Here is a 24776-nt window from a genome sequence, read left to right as displayed (position 1 = left end):
GCAGCTCTACCCACAGTTATCCCATGGTGAGAAACAGCGTTAGTTGAAAGGAAGGTGGCACACTTTGGCAAGCCTATCACTACATCCTGAAAGCAAGGCTGGCTTTCCCATTGTCCCCTCAAGAAAATTTCCTTTTTCTTCCACTTATAGGACAATTCTCTCATAAATACTACAAATCATCAGCTTTCCTTCGACACAGTCATAGGCGAAAATAAAGCACAGTTCAAATGCACACCACCCATACAGCGCAAGCGCTAGTGGGCACCTGCCTCCGCAGGGGGAGGTGGAGGTGAAACTGGGAGGGTCGTGACGTGCCATTGGCAGGCTGTCTGTGGGGTGAGCGGCGGGGCTGTTCCATTGTCGCTTTGCACTCTGGGAAGTCTCTCTCTGTCTCCGAAGAGGGTTTCTTTTAGAGAGCGAACTACTCTGTTTCCCTACGTGCGTTGCGAGCAGATAATAGTCGGGAAGCGACTGGAATCTTGCAGTGTGCGCTGGGAAGTGTAGGAACGTGCGGGGGTTGCGCTTCGCCGCCGCCTCATTAAGTCAGTCGTTCCTTCCCTCCCGTCTTCCTGCCTGTCTCTGCGCAGGGCCGTGCCTCATACGCGGGGCCGGGGAGGGCGACGTTGCGGCATCCAGAGAGAGGACGTAGCGGCCGACCCGGGAGTGCTGGCAGCTGCTGAGCTCCCCCACCCTGTATCGGCCGCCATTTTGTGTTGGCGAGACCCCAGCTAGAAGAAAAGCACGGGCGAGGCGGTGGAGGGACGGCGCCGTGTGTGGGTGGGGCTGGCCCGGCGGGCACCCTCCCCTCCCACTCTGCCTGTCCGGTGAGCTCGACGTCAGGCGCCCATGAGAGCGGCATCGCATCGGTATTAACGACCCATCCTGTGGCGCGACTTTCTCGGCGCTGGTCTCCCCCTTCTTTTGAGCCAATCCGGCTGGGCCGCCTTTTTCTGCCCCTCAGCACCTGCCGCTAGACGGCCGCGCGCTCCCCTGCTCGCTCGAGCGCCGCCTCCGTTGCCCGCGCGAGCGCCCCACCGTCGGAGCCTGCCGTGGTAGTGCCGCCGCTTCCTCCCTCCCTCCCTCCCTCCCTTCCTTCTTTCCTCAGGGTCTCTATCCATCAAGACGCAGAGTGTGCCCCAGAGCTCAAACCCAAGTGCCTCCATCGCGAGTGCTGCTTCGGAGACATGAAGATCAAAGATGCCAAGAAACCATGTAAGATTATTTTGGGCTGCCCTCCAGTTCCTTCCGCTCTGATACGAGCACGTTGTGCCTTTTCCTCTGCGATTGTGTAGTAGTAGTAGACTGATGTAGACAGGAGGAGATTGCACCCTGCTTTTTCTGCCCGATTTGTTTGGTGCTAGAAACTAGCAAGGGCAACCTCAAGACTTCGAGGGAAGAAAAATGTGACTTGTTAGCAGTTTTAAGTAGCCAAAGACCACTTTGCAATCTGTGTCCATTGACTTGGTTTGGCAGTTGACGGTCTTATGATGAAGGGAAGAGTTTGGGTTAAATCCGGCTTTCACTTAGTGTTTTGAGAAACATTCGGCTGCAATGAGTACTAAGATTATACACCACAATACATACAAAGCACTCAAACATGAAAATTGTGTGAAACTGAATTGTTATGTTCAGCTCATAGCTATTGCTATTTCACTATGTATGTGTAGTACATGTGTACTGGGGTGCTGTAGTTTCTCTGATTTCTTACTGTGCAACTACACAGTGTAGATGACTGGGGAAGGCAATGGCAAACCACCCCATAAAAAGTCTGCCGAGAAAACGTTGTTTTGTGACATCCCCCTCCATGGGTCAGTAATGACTCTGTGCTTGCACAGGGGACAACCTTTACCTTCTCTTTACACAGTAAAGTGTGTGTGTGTGTGTGTGTGTGTATCTACACAGAAATTTGATAAATTTCTGCTATCATTTCAACTACCACATGGTGTTGTTAGTTTGACAGACTCTTCATACTAGTTTAAGATTTTTTTTAACTGTGTGGTTATGATAACTTGGGGGAAAATATATATTTTGTGTGTGTGAAAAGGATGTCTTGGAATATGATTTAAATACATGGAGTTAGTAAATTTTAAAATGAACAATTTATTAAGATAATAAGGAAATCTCAGATAACTTTTTGTCGCCTTAAACAAGCAAGATTTTAGTACCTGGGTAGCTTGTATGAAATTTCATACAAGTTCTGTGCTTAATTTTTTTTCTTGCTAACCAGAAAAGTGGTAATTTTGAAAATGGAGTGTTTGTACCACTGTTTATAACTTAGTGTGTCTGTGGTGTTTATAACTTAGTGTGTATAGTGTGTGGCTTTTGCCAATCATGAAATCATCATAACCAGAACACCAGGTAACTGTCTTAAGAATATCTAAGAGAGGGGAATATGTTAAAAATAAAAAGATAAAGAGTTTCTTAAGACTTGAGGGATATGTCAGGTTTGCAAGGAAAAAAATCTGATGTAAATTAACAAACAAACAAAAATGCCCAGAGGACTGTGCATTCTCTGTTAGGCAAGAAATGCTGAGAACAGTTCAAAGTTAAGAGGGAGTAGGGGACTAAGTGGAGGGAAAAGAAGTCTGCACAGACATTGGAGAATACATAGAATTCCATGGGGAGGGGATGCTTTCCCAGTTATCACTTCCCTTCCCCTCTGTTAGGGATATGTGATTCCAAAAATATACCCTCGAAATACTGGTATTTGGGTTGTATGTTGGAGAATCCCAATCAAATTTGGGCTTCTTGCATGTACTGGTATTGGCTTCCTAGTTAATTCTGAATATATTCCTTTAAAGACCTCTTGAAGTTTCCTTTTAAGCAGAGTTTCGCAACCTGTGGGTCAGAACCCAAAAGTGGGTCGCAGGCCAGCTATCCCTAATGGCAGCTCCTGCCTTTGCACCCTTTCATTTCTTTCCTCTTCTTCTTTTCCAGCTTCTCACATACTTGCCTGGCCTTCTCTCCCTTTGCAAAAATAATAGGGGGTGGCGGGTGGGGGGAAGCTGTTTGGCAACTAGTAACGTTAGGATAATAGCTGGAAAGGGGGGAAGGGCTGGAGAGTAAGTGGGAACTGCTCATTGCATGGAAAAATGAGAGGAGGAGAGAAGGAAGAGTGTGTAAGTGCAGGCTGTGTTTTGGCACTGCACATTTAACAGCCCAACCTCTTGCCCAGCCCCCTGCAGTGTCTCACTGCCCTCTACCTGCTGTGTGAGATGTATTTTGCTTTCTTGGCCAAGGGGAGAGGGGTGAGGGAGGTAACTCTCAAAGACAAATGGCATTGCATGTTAGAGTGAGTTGCTGCACTGCCTGTCCAACCATGACAATTCTCTCATGAGAGAATTGTGATTGGACAAGCAGTCTAATCTGTCCAGACAGTGCAGCAGCTCTCTCTAACATGCAGTGCCATTCGTCTTTGAGAGTTACTCCCCTCCCCCTACCTCCCCCTCTCTCCTGTGCCAGAAAAGCAAAGAAAAGGGAAAAGAGGGCAAGCTGCACTTTCAGGGCAAAGAGGTCTGCCCAGTGGTTCTGCTGGGATTCTCTGGTTCTGTTTGACGTTGTTAGTATTTTGGGGGAGGCTTTTGGTCAGTGGTTGCTCCTCTGTGTTTGGGAAAACCTTCCTTATGCAGGAGTCAGCATGTGATTCTTGCCATCATCCGCATAGGCTACAGTGGAGGGTGGCTGGGGGGACTTGTTCAGGGCCTGTAGAGTCAAACCCCTTGGACTTATTCACTTGATACTTGGGGGAGAGGAGTCTTTAAAGGACAGGCAGCCAGTCCTCACTGCTATGCAATATTGGTGTAGTTTGCTTTAAAAACAGATCCTCCAGCTCTCCTGGAAAGTTTGCTCCACAGGGAATAACGGAGCAAAATATATTCGGATCCCTGGAAAAAAGCCAGATCCGAGTACTATGGCGGTAGTTGTGGATCTGAATATCAGGAATACCAATATTTATTAGATTTCTGATACCCAGATCCTAATAATAACAAAACAATGGTGCACACTCCTACCCTCTATTCCCTCCTCCCTTTCCTGAAAGCTCATGGGCCACTAACTTGTAGTTACTTCTAATTTTTCCAAAGAAATAAGAGCTAGTTTGTGGAACTTGGCACAGAGGGGTTGGTTCTAGGCGTGTGACCTGGATCTGGGATTCAGGGGGGGAAAGCTGTATTTTTGTCAACCTGGCTAAATCTGGCTTTCCCAAATCAAATCAGAGAATCCCAGATCCATTTTGGGAACCTGAATCCAGCCTTCCAGATAAATCTGGGTTAATCTGGGAAACATTTTTTCATCCTCAGTCTGGCTTCTTCCTGGACTTCTCCCATGATTTTTTTCCGAACTGGGGAGGAGGAAGGACTGAGGCAGGGAAAGGGAAGTGAGTGGTCAAACTTTGCAGGAGCTCTCCTGTCTTCTGTGAGTGACACTAGTTCAGTTGGACTATGTTGCTTCAATATGGTTTGGGTGGAATTTGCAGCATTGACATGATTTTCTGCTTTGTTGTTGGTCATTGATTCACTTGGTTTGGGGGGGGGGATTCCATTCCTTTGCTTCAATTTGGTTTGAGTGGAATTCTCTGTTTTGACATGATTCTTTGGTTTGTGTTGGTTTTGCTGTGCTTCTGGGGGGATTCCATTCCCTTGCTTTAGTTTGGTTCTGTTGGGCTTTCTCTTGCTTGACCTTGCATTTGGGAATGTGCCTTGGCCCTGACAGCCTTGCCCCAGTGCATTTCTGCAGTGGGAGTCAACTTTGACTCCCCCCCCATAGGACACATTAGAGAGTGGCTGGGGGCACCTTGTTCAGGGTCCCATAGAAATGAACCCCAGGGTCCAATCTTCCAGAAACTCAGGGGTCTTTAGAGACAATCAGGAGTAGTTCTCTGCAAATTTGCTTGAAAAATGCCCCCTCCCCCCAGCCTGTTTTTATATGTTTCCCCATATAAAATAATGGTTGAATAAATTTGAGATTCTTTTAATTTTCCAGAACCAGATTAGAGAGTCTTACTTGGATTACAGAGAACCCAGATTTTTGTTGATTGTTTCCCTGAAACCTTGATCTGAGTTTCTCAGATTTTGTGCGTGTGCATGCGTGAGCACACACCCCTAGTTTATTCTCTGTTGGTATTTTTGAAAATTCTCTCTTTTCAAAATTAGTTGGCAAACAGAAAGGAGTCCTATTTAGTCAGAACTTTAAGGTCAGTGGTGTTGAACTAAACAATAATCGTTATTATTTGATTAGAATCACAGGTGAAAACATAACTTGGATGCTCTAAACATAAAAACACTTTGGCTTCAAAGCTTTCAAGTATAAGTGACTAACAGTTAAATTTTAAACAGATTTATTCCAGTCTAAGCCTATTGATTTTACTGAGCTTAGACTGGAGTAACTATTTAGAATTTAATGCAAGTCATCTAATTTCTGGTGGCCTTAACTCTGATACAAAATGGTAGTAAAATGTTCATTGTTACCAGTGCAAAGACTTAACACAATGTAAGCACTTACGTGTCGACTGTGCTTCCATGGAAAAAGTACCCTTCAAATAACCAATATTCCAAATGTACTATGAATAAGTACATTCTTTTTCATGTATCCTATACAAGTTTAGCTTCACATACAGAAATATATATATAAAACCCAACTGAATACATAAACAGTACAAAACTACTATTGTAAACAGTACAAAACTACTATTAAGTTTAAATTGCACTATCCTCCGTGCAGCATGTTTCTGGGGGCAAGTTGCCATTCCTCATATAAAAAATATCGTCTCAGCAGGTCAGACTGTATTTAGAGCATCATTCTTCTGCTGCACTAATATAAACAGCCCCAAGATAGCCTTTGAAGGCAGGCATGCTCATGTTTAAGGCTAAACTGCTGCTGTTGTGTTGGTAGTAGCTAACCAGGTTTAAAGTTCAAATCGTTTATAAACGTTTAACTTTGATTTATGTTTCAAGTACATTCTAGTTGAAGAAATACAAATTCCTATCAATATTCTACTAATTTTTCTAAATGACAAGTAACATGGTCAAGGTTACATAATAAAAGGGAAAAGCGTATTAACTGAAAATTAAGAATCTGATGTTTTCAAATCCAGTTACTGTAACTTTATTTTATCGCAACACCAAGCAGTGAAAAAAATTTCAGGCACTTATGCTTGAGATTGAAGAGGAAAACAGAGTGGGAGATTACTGTGTTTCAACAAAGAACTTCTGTTTTTGTTTTAGACATTCCTTTCTTATGCAATGGCATGAAAAGATCAGCTGGAATCCAGATTTTCTAGCTTTCATTGAATAACTTACCAAGGTTTAACCAACAGATGTGCTGCTTTTAGAAGTTTACAATTTTTCTGTGTGTATTCAAGGCCCATGTTGGGCTAGCTGTCCTTAAAAATAAATTCTCAGTACATGGACAGTTGTAATTGAAGAATTAAAGTATTATTGTCTTGGTAGACCGTCTCATGTAGCAAACTTGAGAGCTAAGTTGTCCTTCAATATTTGGGTTTATTTCCTAGAAAAGCAGTATACAAAGTTAGTCATGCTCCATGATTTTCAAATGCTTCATTAAATGAAACCATATACACAAATTATCAGCATTCTTCAAAATCTCTGAGAATGCTTCTGTGCTGAGTGGTATAATTCACATTTGTAGAAATACAGAATTCATTATTGGATTACCTAGGATATTATGTCAAGTACTTGTACTAGAAAATCTGTTATTTCTGTTGATTTATGGATGATGCCTGCCAGCAAATGGGATTTACACAAGAATGGGCTGTTCTGCATGGTTTGTGAGTGCCGTAATCATGCTGTTCAGTCTAATTAATCATCTAATAATACCGAAGAGATAATTGAAATTTTGGCAGGTAAGGAGATTGAATCAATTTTCATACATATATATATACTGTCTAACAGTGACTTTATTTCTTTACAGCTTTTCCATGGTTTGGTATGGACATTGGGGGAACTCTGGTGAAGCTTGCTTATTTTGAACCTATTGATATTACTGCAGAAGAAGAGCAGGAAGAAGTTGAAAGCTTGAAGAGTATTCGCAAATACTTGACATCAAATGTAGCATATGGGTCCACTGGCATACGGGATGTTCACCTTGAACTCAAGGACTTGATACTCTTTGGGCGAAAGGGAAATTTGCACTTTATCAGATTCCCAACCCAAGATTTGCCTACATTTATTCAAATGGGAAGAAATAAAAACTTCTCAACGCTGCATACAGTGCTGTGTGCCACTGGCGGTGGTGCTTATAAGTTTGAAGAAGACTTTCGCACAGTAGGTAGTTCATTCTCAGTTGCATCTTCTATAAGACTATTCTTAAAATATATTCTTGTCTGTGAAATGAAATAATGCAGCCATCAGATAATTGCTTTTGCCATCATAGGCGGCATTTGGAGGAGACAAAATTCCTCTGTTGCCTCCTTCTGAAAGCGCTTGTCAGAAGAGCAGACAGTTGGTTAAGAAGTAGGTTGTCTCCAAACTCTGCAACATAGATCCTTAATAAATATGTTTGGATGTTTTACTTAAGTTCTCTATTTTTATATGTGAGATTCTTATTTTCACCCCTCTTCCACCCATAAAGATAATGTGACTTTATTTCCCTTGCAGCGTTTGATAGTGGGTTTAGGTGTTCAGCTCAGGCCTTCAAGTCTGTTTAAAACATTTCCCCAGCAAAGGTACTAGAAATAGATACTGAGTATGTGTAGTCAGCAGAACAGTTTGTGGATCCTTCATTCTTTCTCATTGGTGGGCGGGGGGGAGAAATGCTGTGTGTATATTCTGAGATTGCTTTTTGGTTGTTTTGCTTTTTAATACACTCTCATAGCTTGGCAGTAACTTGCATAGAAGACTTAGCTGGAGAGAAACTGGCTGTCACATTTTACTTTTTAAAATAATGAAGGATAATGGCAAATCTCACAGTAGTGGTTTTTAAGTCTGTTTCTTACTCATACAAGCAACACTGCTTCCTTAGCAATTTCTTATTATTTAGAATGCACTGATATAAGACTTGTGGACACTGTGGTTCGGCTGCTTATATATCTTTTGTAGACCATTTTAAACTTTCATATGAGTGAGTTTCCTATGAGTGATAATGTTTTTGTTCCAGGAAAAAACATTTTTTCAAAAAACCAAGTAACATCAGGCCAATACGAGAGTTGGCTTCCATCACATCAAGTTGCATGCCCAATTACTTCATTTGTAAAGCCTAATTCATGAACATGTTGCTTTCACATGTCTTTTGCATCTTCACAGATTGGAAATCTCCAGCTGCACAAACTAGATGAACTTGACTGTCTTGTTAAAGGCTTGTTGTACATAGATTCTGTCAGTTTTAATGGCCAGGCGGAGTGCTACTACTTTGAAAATGCATCAGAACCTGAAAGGTGCCAAAAGATGCCTTTTAACCTGGATGATCCATACCCTTTGCTGGTTGTAAACATTGGTTCAGGAGTCAGTATTTTAGCTGTCCATTCCAAAGACAACTATAAGAGAGTAACTGGAACAAGGTAGTGATTTTTAATGCATACCAAGTTAAGATGTTACATAAAATTATGATCTAGAATGTCAAATAATATTCAGTATGGGTGTATCTTTGTTTTGTTCTCATGTATACGTTTAAGAGCGTGATGGACAATACAGGTGTGTTTTTTAAGTTAGGTATATATTATGTTTTCTGGTGACCTTTCAAAATCTGTATACAACCTCCTAGGTAGAAGTGGAGAAGTTATAAAGGGACAGAGATTGTTATCTGGGCTAGGAACTTACTTGTTTTCATTTACTGAGACTCTATTACTGTTGGTGATTGCTGCTGTGATTACAGTTCTGATAACGAATTCAGTTCAGATAATGAATCTTGGCTTGCAGGGGAAGCTCAGGCTTCTTTACAATTTATCTTCCTGCAAGAACTTGATTCCTAAAATGACTCTTGAAGCATTTAGGGAAGCATGTGACTGTCGCTTTGCCTCCTTAGTGGTTACGCCTTTAGCCTCTTTAAAAATATGTCCTGATAAGTGCCTTTCAGATTTTGTGGACTACAGTTGCAGTAAAATGGTTTAAATATTGGTTCACTAGAAACTTTTATTGTAAAGTTTACCATTCTCAAGTTTGTCAGTGGAAATGAATTAAAACAGATTATCACTTGTTTTTAGATGCAATAATAACAGCAGCAGCAGCAGCATTTGATTTATATACCTCCCTTCATGACAACTTAATGCCCACTCAGAGTGGTTTGCAAAGTGTGTCATTATCTTCACAAAAATCAACCTGTGAGGTGGGTGGGGCTGAGAGAGCTCCAAGAAGCTGTGACTGACCCAAGGTCCCACAGCTGCCTTCAAGTGGAGGAGTGAGGAATCAAACCCGGTTCTCCAGATTAGAGTCATGCCCCTCTTAACTACTACACCAAACTGGTTTGTTTTTAGATGCGTTGTTACTGAAATATATAAATATTGTTACTTTTAGAAATAATATTTTCAAGTTCCATTACATTATTTTTTTTTCATACCAGTCTAGGTGGTGGGACCTTTCTTGGTTTGTGCAGCTTACTGACGGGATGTGAAAGTTTTGAAGAAGCTTTAGAAATGGCATCCAAAGGGGACAGCACACATGCTGATAAACTAGTCCGTGATATTTATGGGGGAGACTATGAACGATTTGGCTTGCCAGGATGGGCTGTGGCATCTAGGTAGGTAAATGAACACATAATATTACAAATATGAGTTAAAGGAGATAATACTGAATTAAGATGCCTGTGAAAAATTGTTTAATAATTTACAAGTATCTAAGAAAAAGCATAGTATTCAGGCTTCTTATGTATCCTTTATAAAACATTTTTCAGGTACATAGAAGTATTGGAAGTACGCCCTTGTTTTAGACAATAGACATGTAAGAACACCTGTCCTGTATTAGACCAACGGTCTAGTGTAGCATTCTTTTCCAACATTAGCCTATAAGCAAGAACAGATGCTAAAGACTTCCCTGCCCCCCACACCCTCCCCCAGAAACTGATACTCAGAGGCATACTGTGGCAGCATGTTTACAGATTAATTATGCAATATGTAAAAAAGTATTTTCTTTTGTGTGTACTTCAGCGACTGCCTGTCAACTTCATAGGGTGTTCCTGAGTTCTAGCGTTATGAGAGAGGTAAATGCAAGTTCACTGTGCTTTGTCAATACCATGCATAGTTTTAGAAAAACCTGATCATCTCACCGTCTTAGTTGTCTGTTCCCAAACAAAGAAGCCCCAAGCTTTTCCTCTTAGGGCAGTACCTGCAGTACCTTGATCACAGTACAGAGGCACTATAGCTATACCATTATGATACTGGCAGTTTTTTCAATCTCTGTTTTAGTAACCCATAGCATAAATTTTGCTTATTCTTGCTGCAACCACACTCTGGGTTGAGTCTAGCAACCCATCAGCTGCTAACAGGTATTTTTCTCACATCCCCTGAACCTAGAAGTTTATTTCCCATGTCATGTATGTATATGCAAAAAGAAGGGAACAATTTCACCCCTTTGCCCTCATTACTGTAATCTCCCAACTTGTGTGGGAGTCTTTTATGACCTTCTTTCTGTCATGTAGTCAGATTTTGCCCTTAACCTTCTTCTTACACCTTCTGAGTATATTGCTGTCACCCGGAATTATATTCCAAAATAGTTAATTTAAATTTCCCCTTTAATAACATGCCCAAGCGTCAGGCTCCTTCATGGGACTATGTGGCCCTGAGGATAGGAATGGGATATAGGAATAACATATGCTCTGGGATGAACAAAAAAAATTTTTTTTTACAAGAAGCATATCGGTTTCACACTATTACTTAAGCTTGATGGTTTCAAAAATAGTTATCGGTTCTTAAAGTTTCCTTACATAGGATCAGGCACACAGATATATATAACTTTCTCAGGCGCACACACAGTTTGCCTGCTTTGGACAGAATGCTCTGGAGTTTGTTCCCCATGTTTTTTTGGCCTTCCCTTTTTATCTGACTCTATGGCCCAGTACTTTTCTAATCTGGTAATCTCCTCCCATCGTAGAGCCTTCATGTTGGCTAGGTTCAATCTCTTTCCCTCAGCTGTCTTAACAGGCAGATATAAGGGTATCCTCTATAAGGAGAGAGTTTGTTCTTGCTCATACAATGAACCTGACTCTGTTCAACATATCCTTTTTTGTTGTCCCCATTACTCCTCTTTACGTCACCATCTGATTTGCCTTCTTCTGTCTTCTCCAAAATCCACGATTGTTAACAAAATTATTTTTTTTGTTATCTGACAAATCCCCCAGAATTACTGCATCTGTTGCTGAGTTACTTTCACATATTTGTAAATTAAGGGCAGGAGTTTATAATATTTAGACTTTACTGTGTACCTTTTCATTGCGTTTTTTATTTTACCATGGTTTTTTGACCAGTTGAGATTTCATATTACCTTTTTGATACCTTTCAGGTTCCCCCCCCCCCCCAGTTTTGTTTTATTTTACTGTATTTTATGCCAATAAAAGGTTGATGATGATGAATGTTCTCTCACAGACACACTCAGTTCAGTCTTCTACACAGGTTGTCTAACTGAACTAGAATGAGAATCCCCTCAAGCTTCCAGATAGGTTGCCTGTCTAAACCAGAATCAGTGTTCTCTCTCAGAAATACATAGACGTTCTCAGGCTGCACACAGCTTGCCTGTCTAAACCAGAATGCCTCTCTTAAACCAGAATGCCCCTTTTTCTCTTTGCTGAGTGACTAAAAACTGCAGTTCACACTGCCTCTACAGCACTGCTACTGTCCAATCAGATTTCACTCCAGTCACACTTCTCAACTCCTCCCACACTCTGTCATCAACCAATCATTTCACTCACTCACCCCTCTCTTTCACCCCCACTCTTCATCTGTTATCACACCAAGCATTTAAAGAAACACACACACGTTTAAAATCATTACAGAGTCCGTGTAGTTCCTGCAACACTGAGAATAAATTTTCCTATAGTATGAAATGCCTGCTTGAAGGAGAGGAATGTGAGATGTTGGAAAGCTCTGAAGTCATGTATCTGTGGGTTACTGAATCCATCCCTCTTAGGAGAGGTTCCTTTCCTGGTTGTCACTGAAAGATCTACCATACTCATAAAACCATCTTGTTACAACTGATCTAGTTCCTGACACGATCAGAGTATAAATAATGTTAGGATGTTTTGCCCCCTCACTTTACACTCATTAGTGAATTTAAGAAGAGGCATACTGTTTCAGACTTCATTTGGTATGTTGATGCCCTCTTGCCATTTGGACGCAGGTTCTCTCGGAGCGCCTCATGATTCTTTTTTACCAATCTGAATAATTTTAGTTTTCATGCTATCTTTCCTAAAATTTATTACACATTCTTGATTTATTAACTTCCAGGCATCCCTGTGAGGTTTGACCTTCTTTACTGTTTTGCTCAGCTTCCTTTTGACATCTCATTTTTAGATGCTTGTTTCATCAAATCACATGTGGCAATGTTGAACTTTTCCCCACTTTCAGAAAATTTTCTCCTGTTATCACTGTCTCATCCATGCCTAACCTTTGCATAGATAGGTGGCAGTTCTAAAAATGTTTCTCTGATACTCTGACATAACTGTTGACTCACATAAACAGGCAGGTGCATAATGTTTTGTCCACAATCTTCTCACAAAGCAGGGAAGTATCCATATTGCCAAATCCTCCATAGCAAACAGTTTCTCTGTAATTATCAAATTTTATGCTACCAGCAGCCCCTCTCCTCAATCCGGAAGGCACAAAAGGACATCAGGTTCTCTCTTAGAGATGATTTCCCTTCTCAGATTTGCATTCTCCCTGATAGTAGAGGATCTGTCAGCATGGAGATAAGAACCCCTCTGGTTATATGCAGCACATCATATTCTGTATGAAGCAGTGTCCAGCAATAACAAAACTGTTTAAAATCAGACCAAATAGATAACAAAATACAAAAGATTTGCTCCGTGCTTAAACAGTCCAATACAATGTAATCAGGCTCTTCCTCCAAAGAGTATAGGATGGCTTACATGGTCATCTATCCTCCATTTTATTTTCTCCACTTCGGAGGTTAAGCTGAGAGATACAAACTGGTCCAAGTTCATTTCCTGAGCTGTGTAGCAATGTGGAGACTTGAACCTAGATGTCCCTAGGGTCACCATAACTATACCCAATAAAGCCCCAGAACAAACTGTGTTACTTTTAAGGCATCCTTCAAGTCAGTTGGATATTAGACTTCAAAGGCATATTGGTAAAAAACCAGCTTTATCCAGCTTTCCAGATCACATCTTCACACCTTCTTTGAAATGGCTGTTACATAGGAAGGTTGGAACCACCAGAATGGTCATATATTTTGTAATAGTATAGGGCACCTCAGAGAGGTGGAGATTTAAACAGGTAGGCCTATATAAGTTCTTTCAGGTCCATGAAAGTTTAGTCTACAGCTGTTAGCTTCTCCATGTCAGCCTTACCTCAAGGAAATGGTGGTCTTTCATAAGAGCCAGGAGATAATTGTACCAAACCTATACCCATAATACTGGCCCAACAGACAGACATATGTCACTCATCTTGGACACTCTCAGCTCTTTGCTGGCTTTTAAATTCATAGTTAAATCTGGCTTGAAAGCTTTCTAATTTAAAAGCTAAGGCTTCTTTTTAAAACTATGAAGTTTATTAGAAAGCAGCCTGTAGCAAGTAAAAGAAACTCTAGTGCCATAGCTTTCTTGCCTTGTTGTTTAAGTCACCTATTTCTCACTTTCTTCCTTAGTGCTTTGTTGCTGGGGTGTATCATAGACACACACAGAGAAATCAGCTCTCCTACTCTAGCCACTTAGATCTTAGTTTTGATAACAAGTTAACCCTGTTACTGTCCTGGTAATTTCCTGTGCAAACGCTTTGAGGCAGAATGCTAATGTCATTCTATTTGTTTATTGGTCACTTTCTTCCTTGTCTTTCAAGGTATTTCTTAAATTTTAAGTATCTGAAGAAGGGAGCACTGACTCTTGAAAGCTCACACCCTGAAAAGTTTGCTGGTCTAAATCTTGTTAGTCACTGGGCTCAAATCCTACTGTTCTGCTGCAGACCAACATGGCTACCCATCTAACTTAAATTTTAATCTAGCTACTTGGAACCAGTAGACCAATGGCATAACCATTGTCAATTATGAAATATCTGAATTGTGAGATTGAAGGCTAGTAACTAATAAATATTTTAAATATTGAGTTCCCAAGTTATGCACTGAAAGTGACCCTTGGGCATACACACACCCCTGCCCCCCATTCCGTGCCATTAAGGCTGTAAGTACATGGAGGATCACTGCCTATGTGCATATGCTTAGCATGTGTGGATACTGTGCTGAATTCTTACAAGTGCATAGCTGCAGATTTCAGCTAGGAGACGTTTAGATAATATGGACAGTAGAAACCAGCAGGATCCTGAGTAGGACTTCTAGTTTCCAGGATTTTTTGCACTTAGAAGATTAGCATTTGGTGGTACATAACCCAGTGGTAAATAAGTAATGTTAAGCTGGAAGCTGACCTGATCATACCAAAATAGAGCAGGAACAATAAAAGAAGGCTATCGATCTTGGCATAAACTCTAAATTTACTTAGTATCAGCACTTGTTTAAATAATTACACTAGAACCTAATGTGGAACATGGCCACATTTGAGGAGATCACATACTGTCTTCACAATGTACAGTGGTAACAGAAATGGTTAAACAAGTAGGGAAGCTTTTTTCTGTTTTGGAAACTTTGTGTTCTCTTATTATATAGTCTGTTTACTTCTGTTATATATTGTGTGTTCTTCATGTTGGGTATTATGTAAAGGAAAACTACCATCAAAACACTACCTGATCCAGTACAATTGGCTCCAAAGCTGGTAATGCAGCTAGTACTGCATCTTTTTTTAAGCACTGAAACTGTCTTGGGGAAGATAAAAATTGTCTAAATGACTGAAATCATTCCCAAGGTGAAAGATCCAAAATAGATAAGTACAGACATATGCTTATCAACTTTGTGCTTCTCGATTTCCTGTTTCAGTTGTCAGAAGTTATAGGTGTGAGGAAGAAATTTTAGAGAGCTGCTCAGAATAGCCAGGCAACTTGGTCACAAAAGTTCCTACTCTATATAGAAATTTGTGTTTAAAATTTAAAATTGTCTAAAGTTACACAATCTTATTTTCCAGCTTTGGGAATATGATCTACAAGGAAAAACGGGAATCTGTTAGTAAAGAAGATTTGGCTAGAGCTACGTTGGTTACTATCACCAATAACATTGGATCTATAGCACGGATGTGTGCTGTAAATGAGGTAATTTCTGATGGGATGGAGGAACAGTGTCATCACAGTGCTTTTGTGGTTCTCCGAGTGTGGGATAAAACATGTTTCCTTAATTATGTTCTTAATCTCTTCATTGGGGGAAGCAGATGTGTTCTTTCCCCACTTCAGTCCCAATGGGTTAACCATTCAGACTTCTTTTTTATTTGTCTCTTTACTTTGAAAGGCTTTTACATGGTGCTTGACAAGCGCCAATTAAATCCACAATATTCATATTTTTTAGAACATATTAGTGATTTTAATCCAGATTCCATAGAAACAATGTGGAAGCACATTTGTGCTGACTTACAAGTCTGCGTGTCAAGAGGAAAAGAAGTCATCCGGAATATTTCTCACTGTCTTTGGCTTCTTTACAGTGCTGCCTTGTTGCATATGGATCAAGCAGCATTGTACAGGGCTATGAAGACCCTGAGTAATTCTCCATAGTGTGTAGTGGTTTATTTTAATTACACTAGTTTCATAATTTGTGATGCTCCCCCTATAGTTGATAAAGGGAATTCTAAGATGAATGCTGTGCTGTATGTAATGAGTTTGCTTGAGCATCTGCTGTTTTAGGTCTGTTGCTTTACTTCTGTATGGCCAGAAACTTGCATGCAGTGTCTCTCCTTTCCCTCTGTTCTCTTTCTCGCTTATTTGATCTTCACAGCTATCTTGTTACACCAATATGTATGTTTTTCAGTTACATTGGCTTAAATTTTCCCTGGGCAGCCGAGTTGTTCTTGCAGATGAGCACAGACATTTGGAACACAGGCAGGGTGGTGATTATATAGTAGAATTAAGAGGCAGAGATGGGAAGGGATGAAAATGAGAAGCTATTGAGATCTCAGTATACTGGATGGGGGTGGTGCTGATATTGCGTGAAAGAAATATAAAATCAGTGATCAAACCTGAAGGGATCTTTGTGCCCTCCCCACACACGCACAGTCCCTTTTGTCCCTCGGAGTAGCTGTCTTGAGAGTAACAATATCTTCAGAGATAGAATGGGTTGCAGCACAGAGGCTTGCAGCCCAAAGGGAGATTTAGCAGAAAGAAACCCAAACATACACAGGCTCTGCAAGTAGGGCAGGGTCTTCAGGTGAGCAAAAAGCCATTTGGGAATGGCTTGTGTGGATTTCACCATTTCAGGCTGAAGCCTTCCCAAGTAGGACATTATAGGCACAGTGCCTCAGGCCTACAAACTTTTCAAGGGCCTCTAGGAATGTTTGAGACCTGGAAAAAACTAATTGGCTGCCAAATATGACATTATAACGTTTAAATTAATATATTCAAACTTCATTAATTGTTAAATTTTGTATTTGTAAAAATTTCATTACCATTGAATACAATTTATAGATTATATTTTCTCACTTTGCAAGAATTCCCAGATATGCATAATGATTGCTTAGAAATCATAGCCAGTTGAAAATTAAGTGAGTTACTCATAGCTAAATACTTTCAAAAGCAAAATTATAAAAATCCTTTCAGTTTTTTTTCCAGCAAAATTATATTTAATATGGGTGCATTTTAATATATTTGATGGGAAGGGGGCCCTCTAAATGTAAGAGTACCTGGGGTCTACAAAGGTCTTAAAAGGGCCCTGCCATGTCCAGCACTGCTCCTGAGGATCTCCTCTCTGCCCTTGAGAGCAGTTTTTTATGGGGTGCAAGAGGCTGCATTGGAAAGGGGATGACAGCAAGTTCGCACACTTTTTGGATCAGTTGACTTTTCTTTAAGTCATACTTAATTCTGTGGTACTTCTATACGTATGACCTGTTTTAGGTCTTCTCACTTTGATAACTGGATCTGGTAAATCTTCTAGTGAATACTAGTGCTTTACATGGAGTTCAGATACATCAATACATAGTTCAACTAAGATTAGGTAACATATGCTAATTTATTGCCTTGCATCCGAGTGAGGAAACTTTGCTTTTGATTATATCCTTCAGAAAATAAACCGCGTTGTCTTTGTTGGAAACTTCTTGCGTGTGAATACCTTATCTATGAAACTCCTGGCATATGCACTGGATTATTGGTCCAAAGGCCAGTTGAAGGCTTTGTTCCTAGAACATGAGGTATGTATGACTGCAGCTGTTTAGCATAGTTAAACCATACTTGTCTTTCAATAAAAATATCAATTTTTAAATCCTCTTAGATGTTTACGTTTTTATTTTCTTCTATTTTGGAAGAGGAATATTTATATAGAGGATGTATTTTTACTTGAGTCTTTGAGATGGTGAGAGGTAAGCCTAAATTTGTACATTCATGTTAGATGAACAGATTTGAAAAGGAGAGATGTTCATAATTTTCTTCGTTTCTTTCTTTAGCTCCATCTAATTTTTTATTGATCTTCTCCATTAGCTTTACAACAGGCATGAGTCAGCCAAGTCAGCCTATTGAATTTAATGGGGAAATTGAGCATGTGCTCAAATCTCTTCCCATTTTTAAAAAAACCAAGGGTACTTAACTTTGGCTAGATCATGAGAACATACTTCTGATTTCAGTAGTAATGGAAACAAGTTTAATGGTATGCTAAACAAAAGCCCTGGAATTGATGCAGTAATTAAATGTCTATGCTTTCATTCTGCATGGAAGGGGGGAAGGATTCCGAAATTAATGTTATGTTTAGCAAAGTACTCTGTTACAGTCATCAATTAATTTAGTAATTCTGACTGTGATGAGCCCATGTTGCAGCTGGTTTAGAATACAGCTTTTTATTGGTAGTGACTCGGTGCTTTACCTTTATTTAAACTATACTGTGTGTGTTTCCATGTCAAATTTTCACACAGGACCAATGAAAATATGAGAGAGAGAGCTACTGTGTATTGTTTCATGCAGGCTCAGTACTTCTATGTACTTTGGGGTGGGGGGGCATAGTTGGCATGATGACTGAGTTTCAATTGTGCAAAATCTTCTTTCATATACAGGGCTACTTTGGAGCAGTTGGTGCCCTACTTGGATTGCCAAATTTCAGCTGAAGCTCAAAGCGCCACAGTACTGAATTAGTTCTACCTTTATGTCACTATAACAACATTATTTTTATATCGACTGGAACCAAAGGGGGGAAAGGGCCACAGTCCTGCTATACATGTCTTTAATTGTGATACTGTGTCATTGAGACCGTCCTTGAAATGTAGGTGTTTCTGTAAGAAATACTTAAAGGTGGTATTATATGGCATCCTCCAATATTCAGTATGGCCTCTGAAAAATGAGCCCCAGTACCATAATTGAAAGACAGCTGTCTGTATCCTGCAACACTAATCAGATTTTTTTTTTTTTTGGAAACTCCCCTTAAGGCTATTTGCATCTAGTTGTAAATCTCATTATGTCACTGTGCTGGATGTTCATTTGAGTGTGATTTTTCCATCAGTTCCAGAAATTGATCTTAACCACATCTGAGTGCCATCTACTGAAAATAAAGAAATTTAATATAGAAGGTTTTCTTTCAGTACAGGAACACAAAATGTGTTGACGTTCTTAATTCAGATTTCCAGTGTTAACATTTCCAGAGAATAAAAATAGCAACATCAGCAAAGACTTCGTACAATTGGCTTAATGTGTATTAAGCAACCAAATATAATATTTTAACTACTAGATTGTGTAGTCAGGTTTTGTAAAACTCTACAGTTTCCATGTTAATGTAATGATTAAATCATATTGCCTATGTAGGGGATTCTTCTGCATAGGGCTTCCAGTGAAAACTGTAAGGATCTTAAATGGTTTTGGCAAGAGAAAATTCTTAAGTTACCCGTCTCCATATCAGTGTGCCAGCAGAAGTGACTGGGAGTTGCTCAGTGTTAACGGTTGCTGGATAAATAGATTCGCCATGATGCTTGTACAATGTCGCCATCTTAATTAAACTCCATTTGAGCTAATCATCTATAACCTGTGTCTACCCAAAATGTGAAATTGGTGCGAGCTTATGGCCTGAACACTATGTTACCTCCAGGGATTTTACCACAAATTCAAAGGACCAGCGTTTAGTGTGTGTTGATACTGCAACAGTGTGGCCTTGGATTACCCTCCAGATACTGGGGCTACTCCTGCATTTTGACAGTCTGTTTTTTCAGACTTGATTGTAAAAGTTTACAATAGTGGCGTTATATTAGATTGCTGCATCCAAGTTTACTGTAAGACCTCAGAAAAAAAGATCATCTCAGAAATACAACTTTCTATGCACAGGGATGTATGTATAATTTTTTCCTGAAGGAATATGCAGTTATCCAATCCATGAATAGAGTTTTTTAATAGGGGAATCCACCACTTGGACCAGAGCTCATTGAGTTCAAGTTAGTGCTTGATTTATTTGATTCAGTTGATACTATTTTGGTACACTAATATTTTGTACAATAATATCTCTATATTGATGTTGCAGATTTCTCCAGGTTATCTGATGTGCTTGTCCCTTCTTCAGTTCCATGCTGCTACTTTCAGCAACGCTTAGAAGTATTTAGCTTAGAATAGTGTTGATGTTTCTTGCAGTGGGTTCCTAAAAGCTGTTTTCCATCCTTAGGGATCAAAAAGTGCTCTTTGTAGCACAGTGCAATGTCCAAAAGCTTTCTTACATTTTATTAGTCCAGATTGAGAAGACAGTGTGTGGCCCGGGCAGAGTTTCAAGTGTTATCAGCTCTTGAGGATTTTGATCCCATCTGTGTGTTTCTTTTTACAGTGTAATGACTTCCTTCATATATTGTTAAATGGATGTAACCTTGTTTGCCTTTAAAACATGTCTTAACCTCATGTCTTAAAATACATGTCTGTGTTGCCAATAGGAACTGAAAGTGATTAACAGTGTAATCCTATGCAGAGTTAACTATAGTCTCATTTAATTGACTTTAGTGGATTTAGAATGTAGTAACTCAGCATAGGATTGCGCTAGAAAGGTACAACTGCCCAAGTCAGATGCTTTAATCTCTAGGATTTTTTAAAAAAAAAAAACCACTCTGCTTTGGAATCAAGATTTAACTTGCAATACACACTACTGCAGTTATTTTAAGTACCCAAATTACAAATTTTGAATAAGCCCCATGAATAAATAGGCAGCTTTCATGCTACATAATTCTTCAGTGTAAGAATGTCATGTACCTTACATTTTGTTTTGAAGTGATAGACGTTTCCAGCATTGGACTTTGCATGGTAGAAACCTTCTAAAGCCACATGTGAGCCGCATTGTCAGTGTTATTTAATACCATTGGAAAGGAGTACTTGTACTTTCTTGTAGTGTCAATTTCTTCCTTTTGCAAAACCCTGAATTTTGAAGATTACTTAACTTTTGGCAGGGGGCTGGCTGGCAAGAATGAGGGACATTTCCTTTGGCTTTTATGAAAGAAATTCTTAATGTGGTGATTCTTGAATCCGTCAGTCATTAATGCCCACCCCCAGTTTCAAATAATAATTGTTTTACTAGTAAGAACGTTCCTGCTTTTGCAGCCTTCAACATTATTAGAAGCTCTGATTTCATAATTGGCATCCATAGATTATGTAAATATTGACAAAACTAGGCCATCCCCTTTTTGTTGTTCTGTCCTTTTTCCTCATAGTAATTTTGCCCTCCGACAAGGCAGTTTCATCTCTGAAATGTCAATTCGTTTTTATAGTTCATAGTTTGACTTGACAAACGTTTTCAGTATCCATCCCAGCAAGTTGTGCTTGGCACAAGTACTTCCTCTCCTAACACTTCCTGGATTGCTGCCCACTGAGTGAAGGGATTAGTGTGCTACCCTGTCTTTTGTACCATTGAGGCTCCTAGCATTAGATAACTGAGTCATGTTTCTGTGTCACTGTTCAAGTGGGTTAATATTTTTCTGTCTTTATATTGCTGTTTACTTGTTTAGTAGCAGGAGTAAACCTTTATTCTCTGTCTACCTATTTATAAATTCTGTATACACTTGTATCTTTCACTGTATAGGAAACTTGGGCAGTTTGTTACGCTGTCGGTATAAAGATCCAGTAAAGTTACAAAAAAATCAAGTATCTTTACTGACTATATATATAAATTCAACCTACAGAGATCACCCTATATTGCTTAAATCTTTCAGGATATTCCTCAGGACTGCACCACACAATGCAGTTAAAAACCTGTATTAAAGATGTAGCATGTTGTACCCTGTTATGGGAGAGGTCTCACTCTCTTTTCACACCCCATATATGACATGGAAGCATGTGCCAGGTCATTTGCAACTCCATGCAGTAGGTTTCCATGATGTGGCTTGGGGGAAGGGAGAGTGAATGTTCTCCTTTCTCCAGTACATGCCTGTGCATGCTAAATTTTTAATGTGTTCCTTTAAAGCAGTCCTTCCAATCATGCTTTAAATACTTTCAGGTACTTGTGCCGAGAGCAATTTCTGTTGCTTTAAGACTAACAATTTAATTAAGCTTTTAAATATTCATGCCTTGTTGCTTTGTAAATACTGCAGTGATCAATAAAACCAGGCTGTCAGTTACATGGGCAACTTAAACTTTTATGAGGCAATGTTTTTGGTGCAGGTAAAATGAGAGGATGTTGTAAGGATGGGTGTAACAATCCCTGAACCACCATCTTTTTGAGTTTAACCAAATCCATTGTGCCATTTTTCAAAACGCATTCTATTCTAATATGTAACAAAAGCCCTAATATCTTACTAGGGCCTAACTATAGCAGTAGAAGAATATTGAGGACCAGATATCTGTTGACCAAAACATCTGTGCTAAGAAGAGCAAGGCTTAAATGCCCTGCCTTGACTTGCGTATGACTTTGTAGCACTATGTTAAACGTCAAAGAAGCAGCCCTTATGTCTGTGATTGGGGAACAAACAATGCCTTAATTCAAAAGCGATTTCCACTCCACTGGAGAAACTGAGAAACTCCATTTCTCAAATGGAGTAACATCTGAGTACGTGTTGTAATGCAACAGAGGTTCCCTGTTCCAAAAACTCTAATGTTCAGCAACATTAGAAAGAAATGGAATTCAGCAAGCAAGCCCTTAAATCCACTTCTCAATACTTAAAACATGTTCATAAGATCTGTGTGATCAAACAATCAGAAGGAATGTGTCTTTGTAGTTTGTAAGCAGTCACGTCGACCTGACCTGCTTTCAGCTGATGAGGTTTCCAGTTGCCAAATTTATAGCACAAATGCTATAACAGTATAGAATTCAAAAAGGTACATATCATCCACCAGCATGTTTGTGTGTCAGGAGTAACTTGAAAACAAGTTTGTAAATGAGGCACATAATTTGTCACAGATCAGGGGAAATGGTATACTGAGAGCAACAATGAGTTTACAGATTTGTGTCACAAAAAGGTGTTATCGGTGTAGTAATTCATTCTCTACCCTGATCCCTGCAATGGCTAAAGTAGGATGACATGGCAGGACCATTTGCACTTTGAACTGCGACTGCTTTTGGTTGTATAAGAAGGCAGTAGGCCTACTCAGCATGTTGGTGCTATTGCTTAGTGACAAGCTAGACTGAGAACAATTTATTTTACAATCATAGTTTAAAGACTGATTGTTCTTACCAGATAAACACTTTATTGGACTGTAACTGTGTGTCACAGACTTAAACTGTTATACTTGGGAAATGGTTTGATGTGAAAACAGACTTACGAATACATGTGTTATGAAGCAGATTACTTCTTTCAGAATTTTAGGAAGAACTGTTCTTGAGTTGTGCTGATTATTGTAGCTGTGTTATTTTAATTCAGATAACATGATCAACATCCTGTGTAAACTACAGCCGTTACTGTACTCATTTGTATTCTGAGTACAAGTTTACAGATCCCTACGGTTTTTTTAAATAAGCCTTTCCTTGAGGCTGATACGTTGGCTGAGAGTTCTTCTGGAATGGTAACAGATCTGACATTTTATTTTAGCATTAAGTTCACCTTTCTACAGCTTATTAGCTTGAAGTCCAATCATTAAAAAAGGGATTTTTTAAAACAGGGTTTTGTAGATGAGAAGCTTCAATTTACTGTATGCTTTGATATTCATATTGATAGAAAATAGGGAAAACATCATTTACTTCCCTCTCCTGTTGGCATTTTAATTACATGTATTTTTTAAAATTTATAAAAGACCAAATTGTACTTACTGTACTCTTTGACTTTATGGCAAATTCAAATTTTGCAAATCCAGTATATGTAGAACTCTACCGTAACTGACATTTCAGATATAAGTTGCCTTACTCTGCTGCAGTTCATATTGTTTCTGCTCTGTATTCTGACCATGAGATTAGTGTAAAAATGTATAATGTGTTGCAGATTTAATTCATAGTTGATAAATTATTTTAACACACCTCTTGTAAATTGTTTAATTTATTTTCATCATTGATGCTATTCTGTCACTTTCATGCAGCCAAAATGATGGAGTCCTGTACTGTAAACATTCCCGTCAGAACTGTATAAAAATGCTCTTTACTGCTTGCATGAGTAAATGTGAAATTTAATTTTCTGTATAATGGGTCTACTTTTTTGTTACTTGCCTAGTTTTATTACTGTTCAGTATGAATGAACAGAAAGTTAACTTTTCTAAATAATTACCAGTGGTTTCCATATTTTTTAGTTCCATGTACTATCACAAGCTGTCTTAATAAAGAGGTGAGAAACATTTCTTGTCTCCTTTTTCTTTAATGAAATACAATTTTTTTCCTGACAAAATTTGACATTTATTCAGGATTCTTGTTGACAAACAAAAAATACATGGCTTCTTCATGCAGATTGCTTCAAGTATTTTTACCATTTTTTTTATTTTAGGTCTGTTCGTTTAGATTCACTGTCATATAGCTGTTTCATCTTAGGATTGCCATAAACTTCACAATGAGCCTGTTTGGCAGTCAAGTATACCCTGTATACCCTGTTCGACAGCAATTATTATACTATGCACCGAGGATATACATCAGATAACCTGAACAGCTGCTGACAAAGTTTGCAGCTGTTTCTCAAAAACTGGGACAGTGCAGAATATGTTGCAAGGGATGAATTGAGTCTTGATGTATTTTGATCCATGAGTAGTGAAAAGGTGCCTGTAATAACTGGATAAATTACAGTGTATCTATTTCACAATATCCCTCTTAGTTGTGATATGTGGGCTGAATTTCTTTACAGCAGTAAAATGGAGTAAAAAAACCCTAATGATTTGATGTGATTCCTATCAATGTGGAAGCTGTATAACTTGAGTTGCTGTGACCAGGACAGCACTGTCCTTTGTGTAGTATGACAGAGGTAGGAAGACAGCTGCTATTTGTAAAAAAGAAAAGAAAAATGTATAGCCTTACTCCTAAACAGCCTTGAAATTAGTGTTACCGAGCAGGTTGTGCTTGAGTGGAAAAGGCATGTAATATTGCTTCGAGCTATGGGACTATGTGAGCTAAGCAAGCCACCAGAGGGAGTAGAGAGATCACTAGTTTCGAACATATAGAAGATATTTTCCACTTCCAATAGCGTATGTTGAGCAAGTGCTGCTTTTCTGAGAACTCAAAAAGCTTCGCATC

At 39.3% G+C, this 24776-nt stretch overlaps 1 protein-coding gene across 2 annotated transcripts; it reads left to right on the top strand.

Moving 5' to 3' along the window:
- The first annotated feature begins 1090 nt into the window (after positions 1-1090).
- PANK3 (pantothenate kinase 3) lies at positions 1091-23893 on the top strand. 2 transcript variants are annotated; one of them, XM_054977014.1, is made up of 7 exons: positions 1091-1212; positions 6928-7280; positions 8259-8512; positions 9511-9687; positions 15184-15307; positions 17260-17385; positions 18238-23893. In XM_054977014.1, the coding sequence occupies exons 1-7, from the start codon at positions 1185-1187 to the stop codon at positions 18286-18288; spliced, it is 1113 nt and encodes a 370-aa protein (XP_054832989.1). In that variant the 5' UTR covers positions 1091-1184; the 3' UTR covers positions 18289-23893. The 2 variants fall into 2 exon arrangements, with proteins under 2 accessions (XP_054832989.1, XP_054832990.1); XM_054977015.1 differs by lacking the exon at positions 1091-1212 and having other exon boundaries at positions 7163-7284.
- The last annotated feature ends 883 nt before the right edge of the window (positions 23894-24776 follow it).

Source organism: Eublepharis macularius, chromosome 4 (assembly GCF_028583425.1).
Source record: "Eublepharis macularius isolate TG4126 chromosome 4, MPM_Emac_v1.0, whole genome shotgun sequence".
Lineage (NCBI taxonomy): Eukaryota > Metazoa > Chordata > Lepidosauria > Squamata > Eublepharidae > Eublepharis > Eublepharis macularius.
The sequence above is the reverse complement of the archived record's forward strand: the minus strand, read 5'-3'. Positions and strand labels throughout refer to the sequence as shown.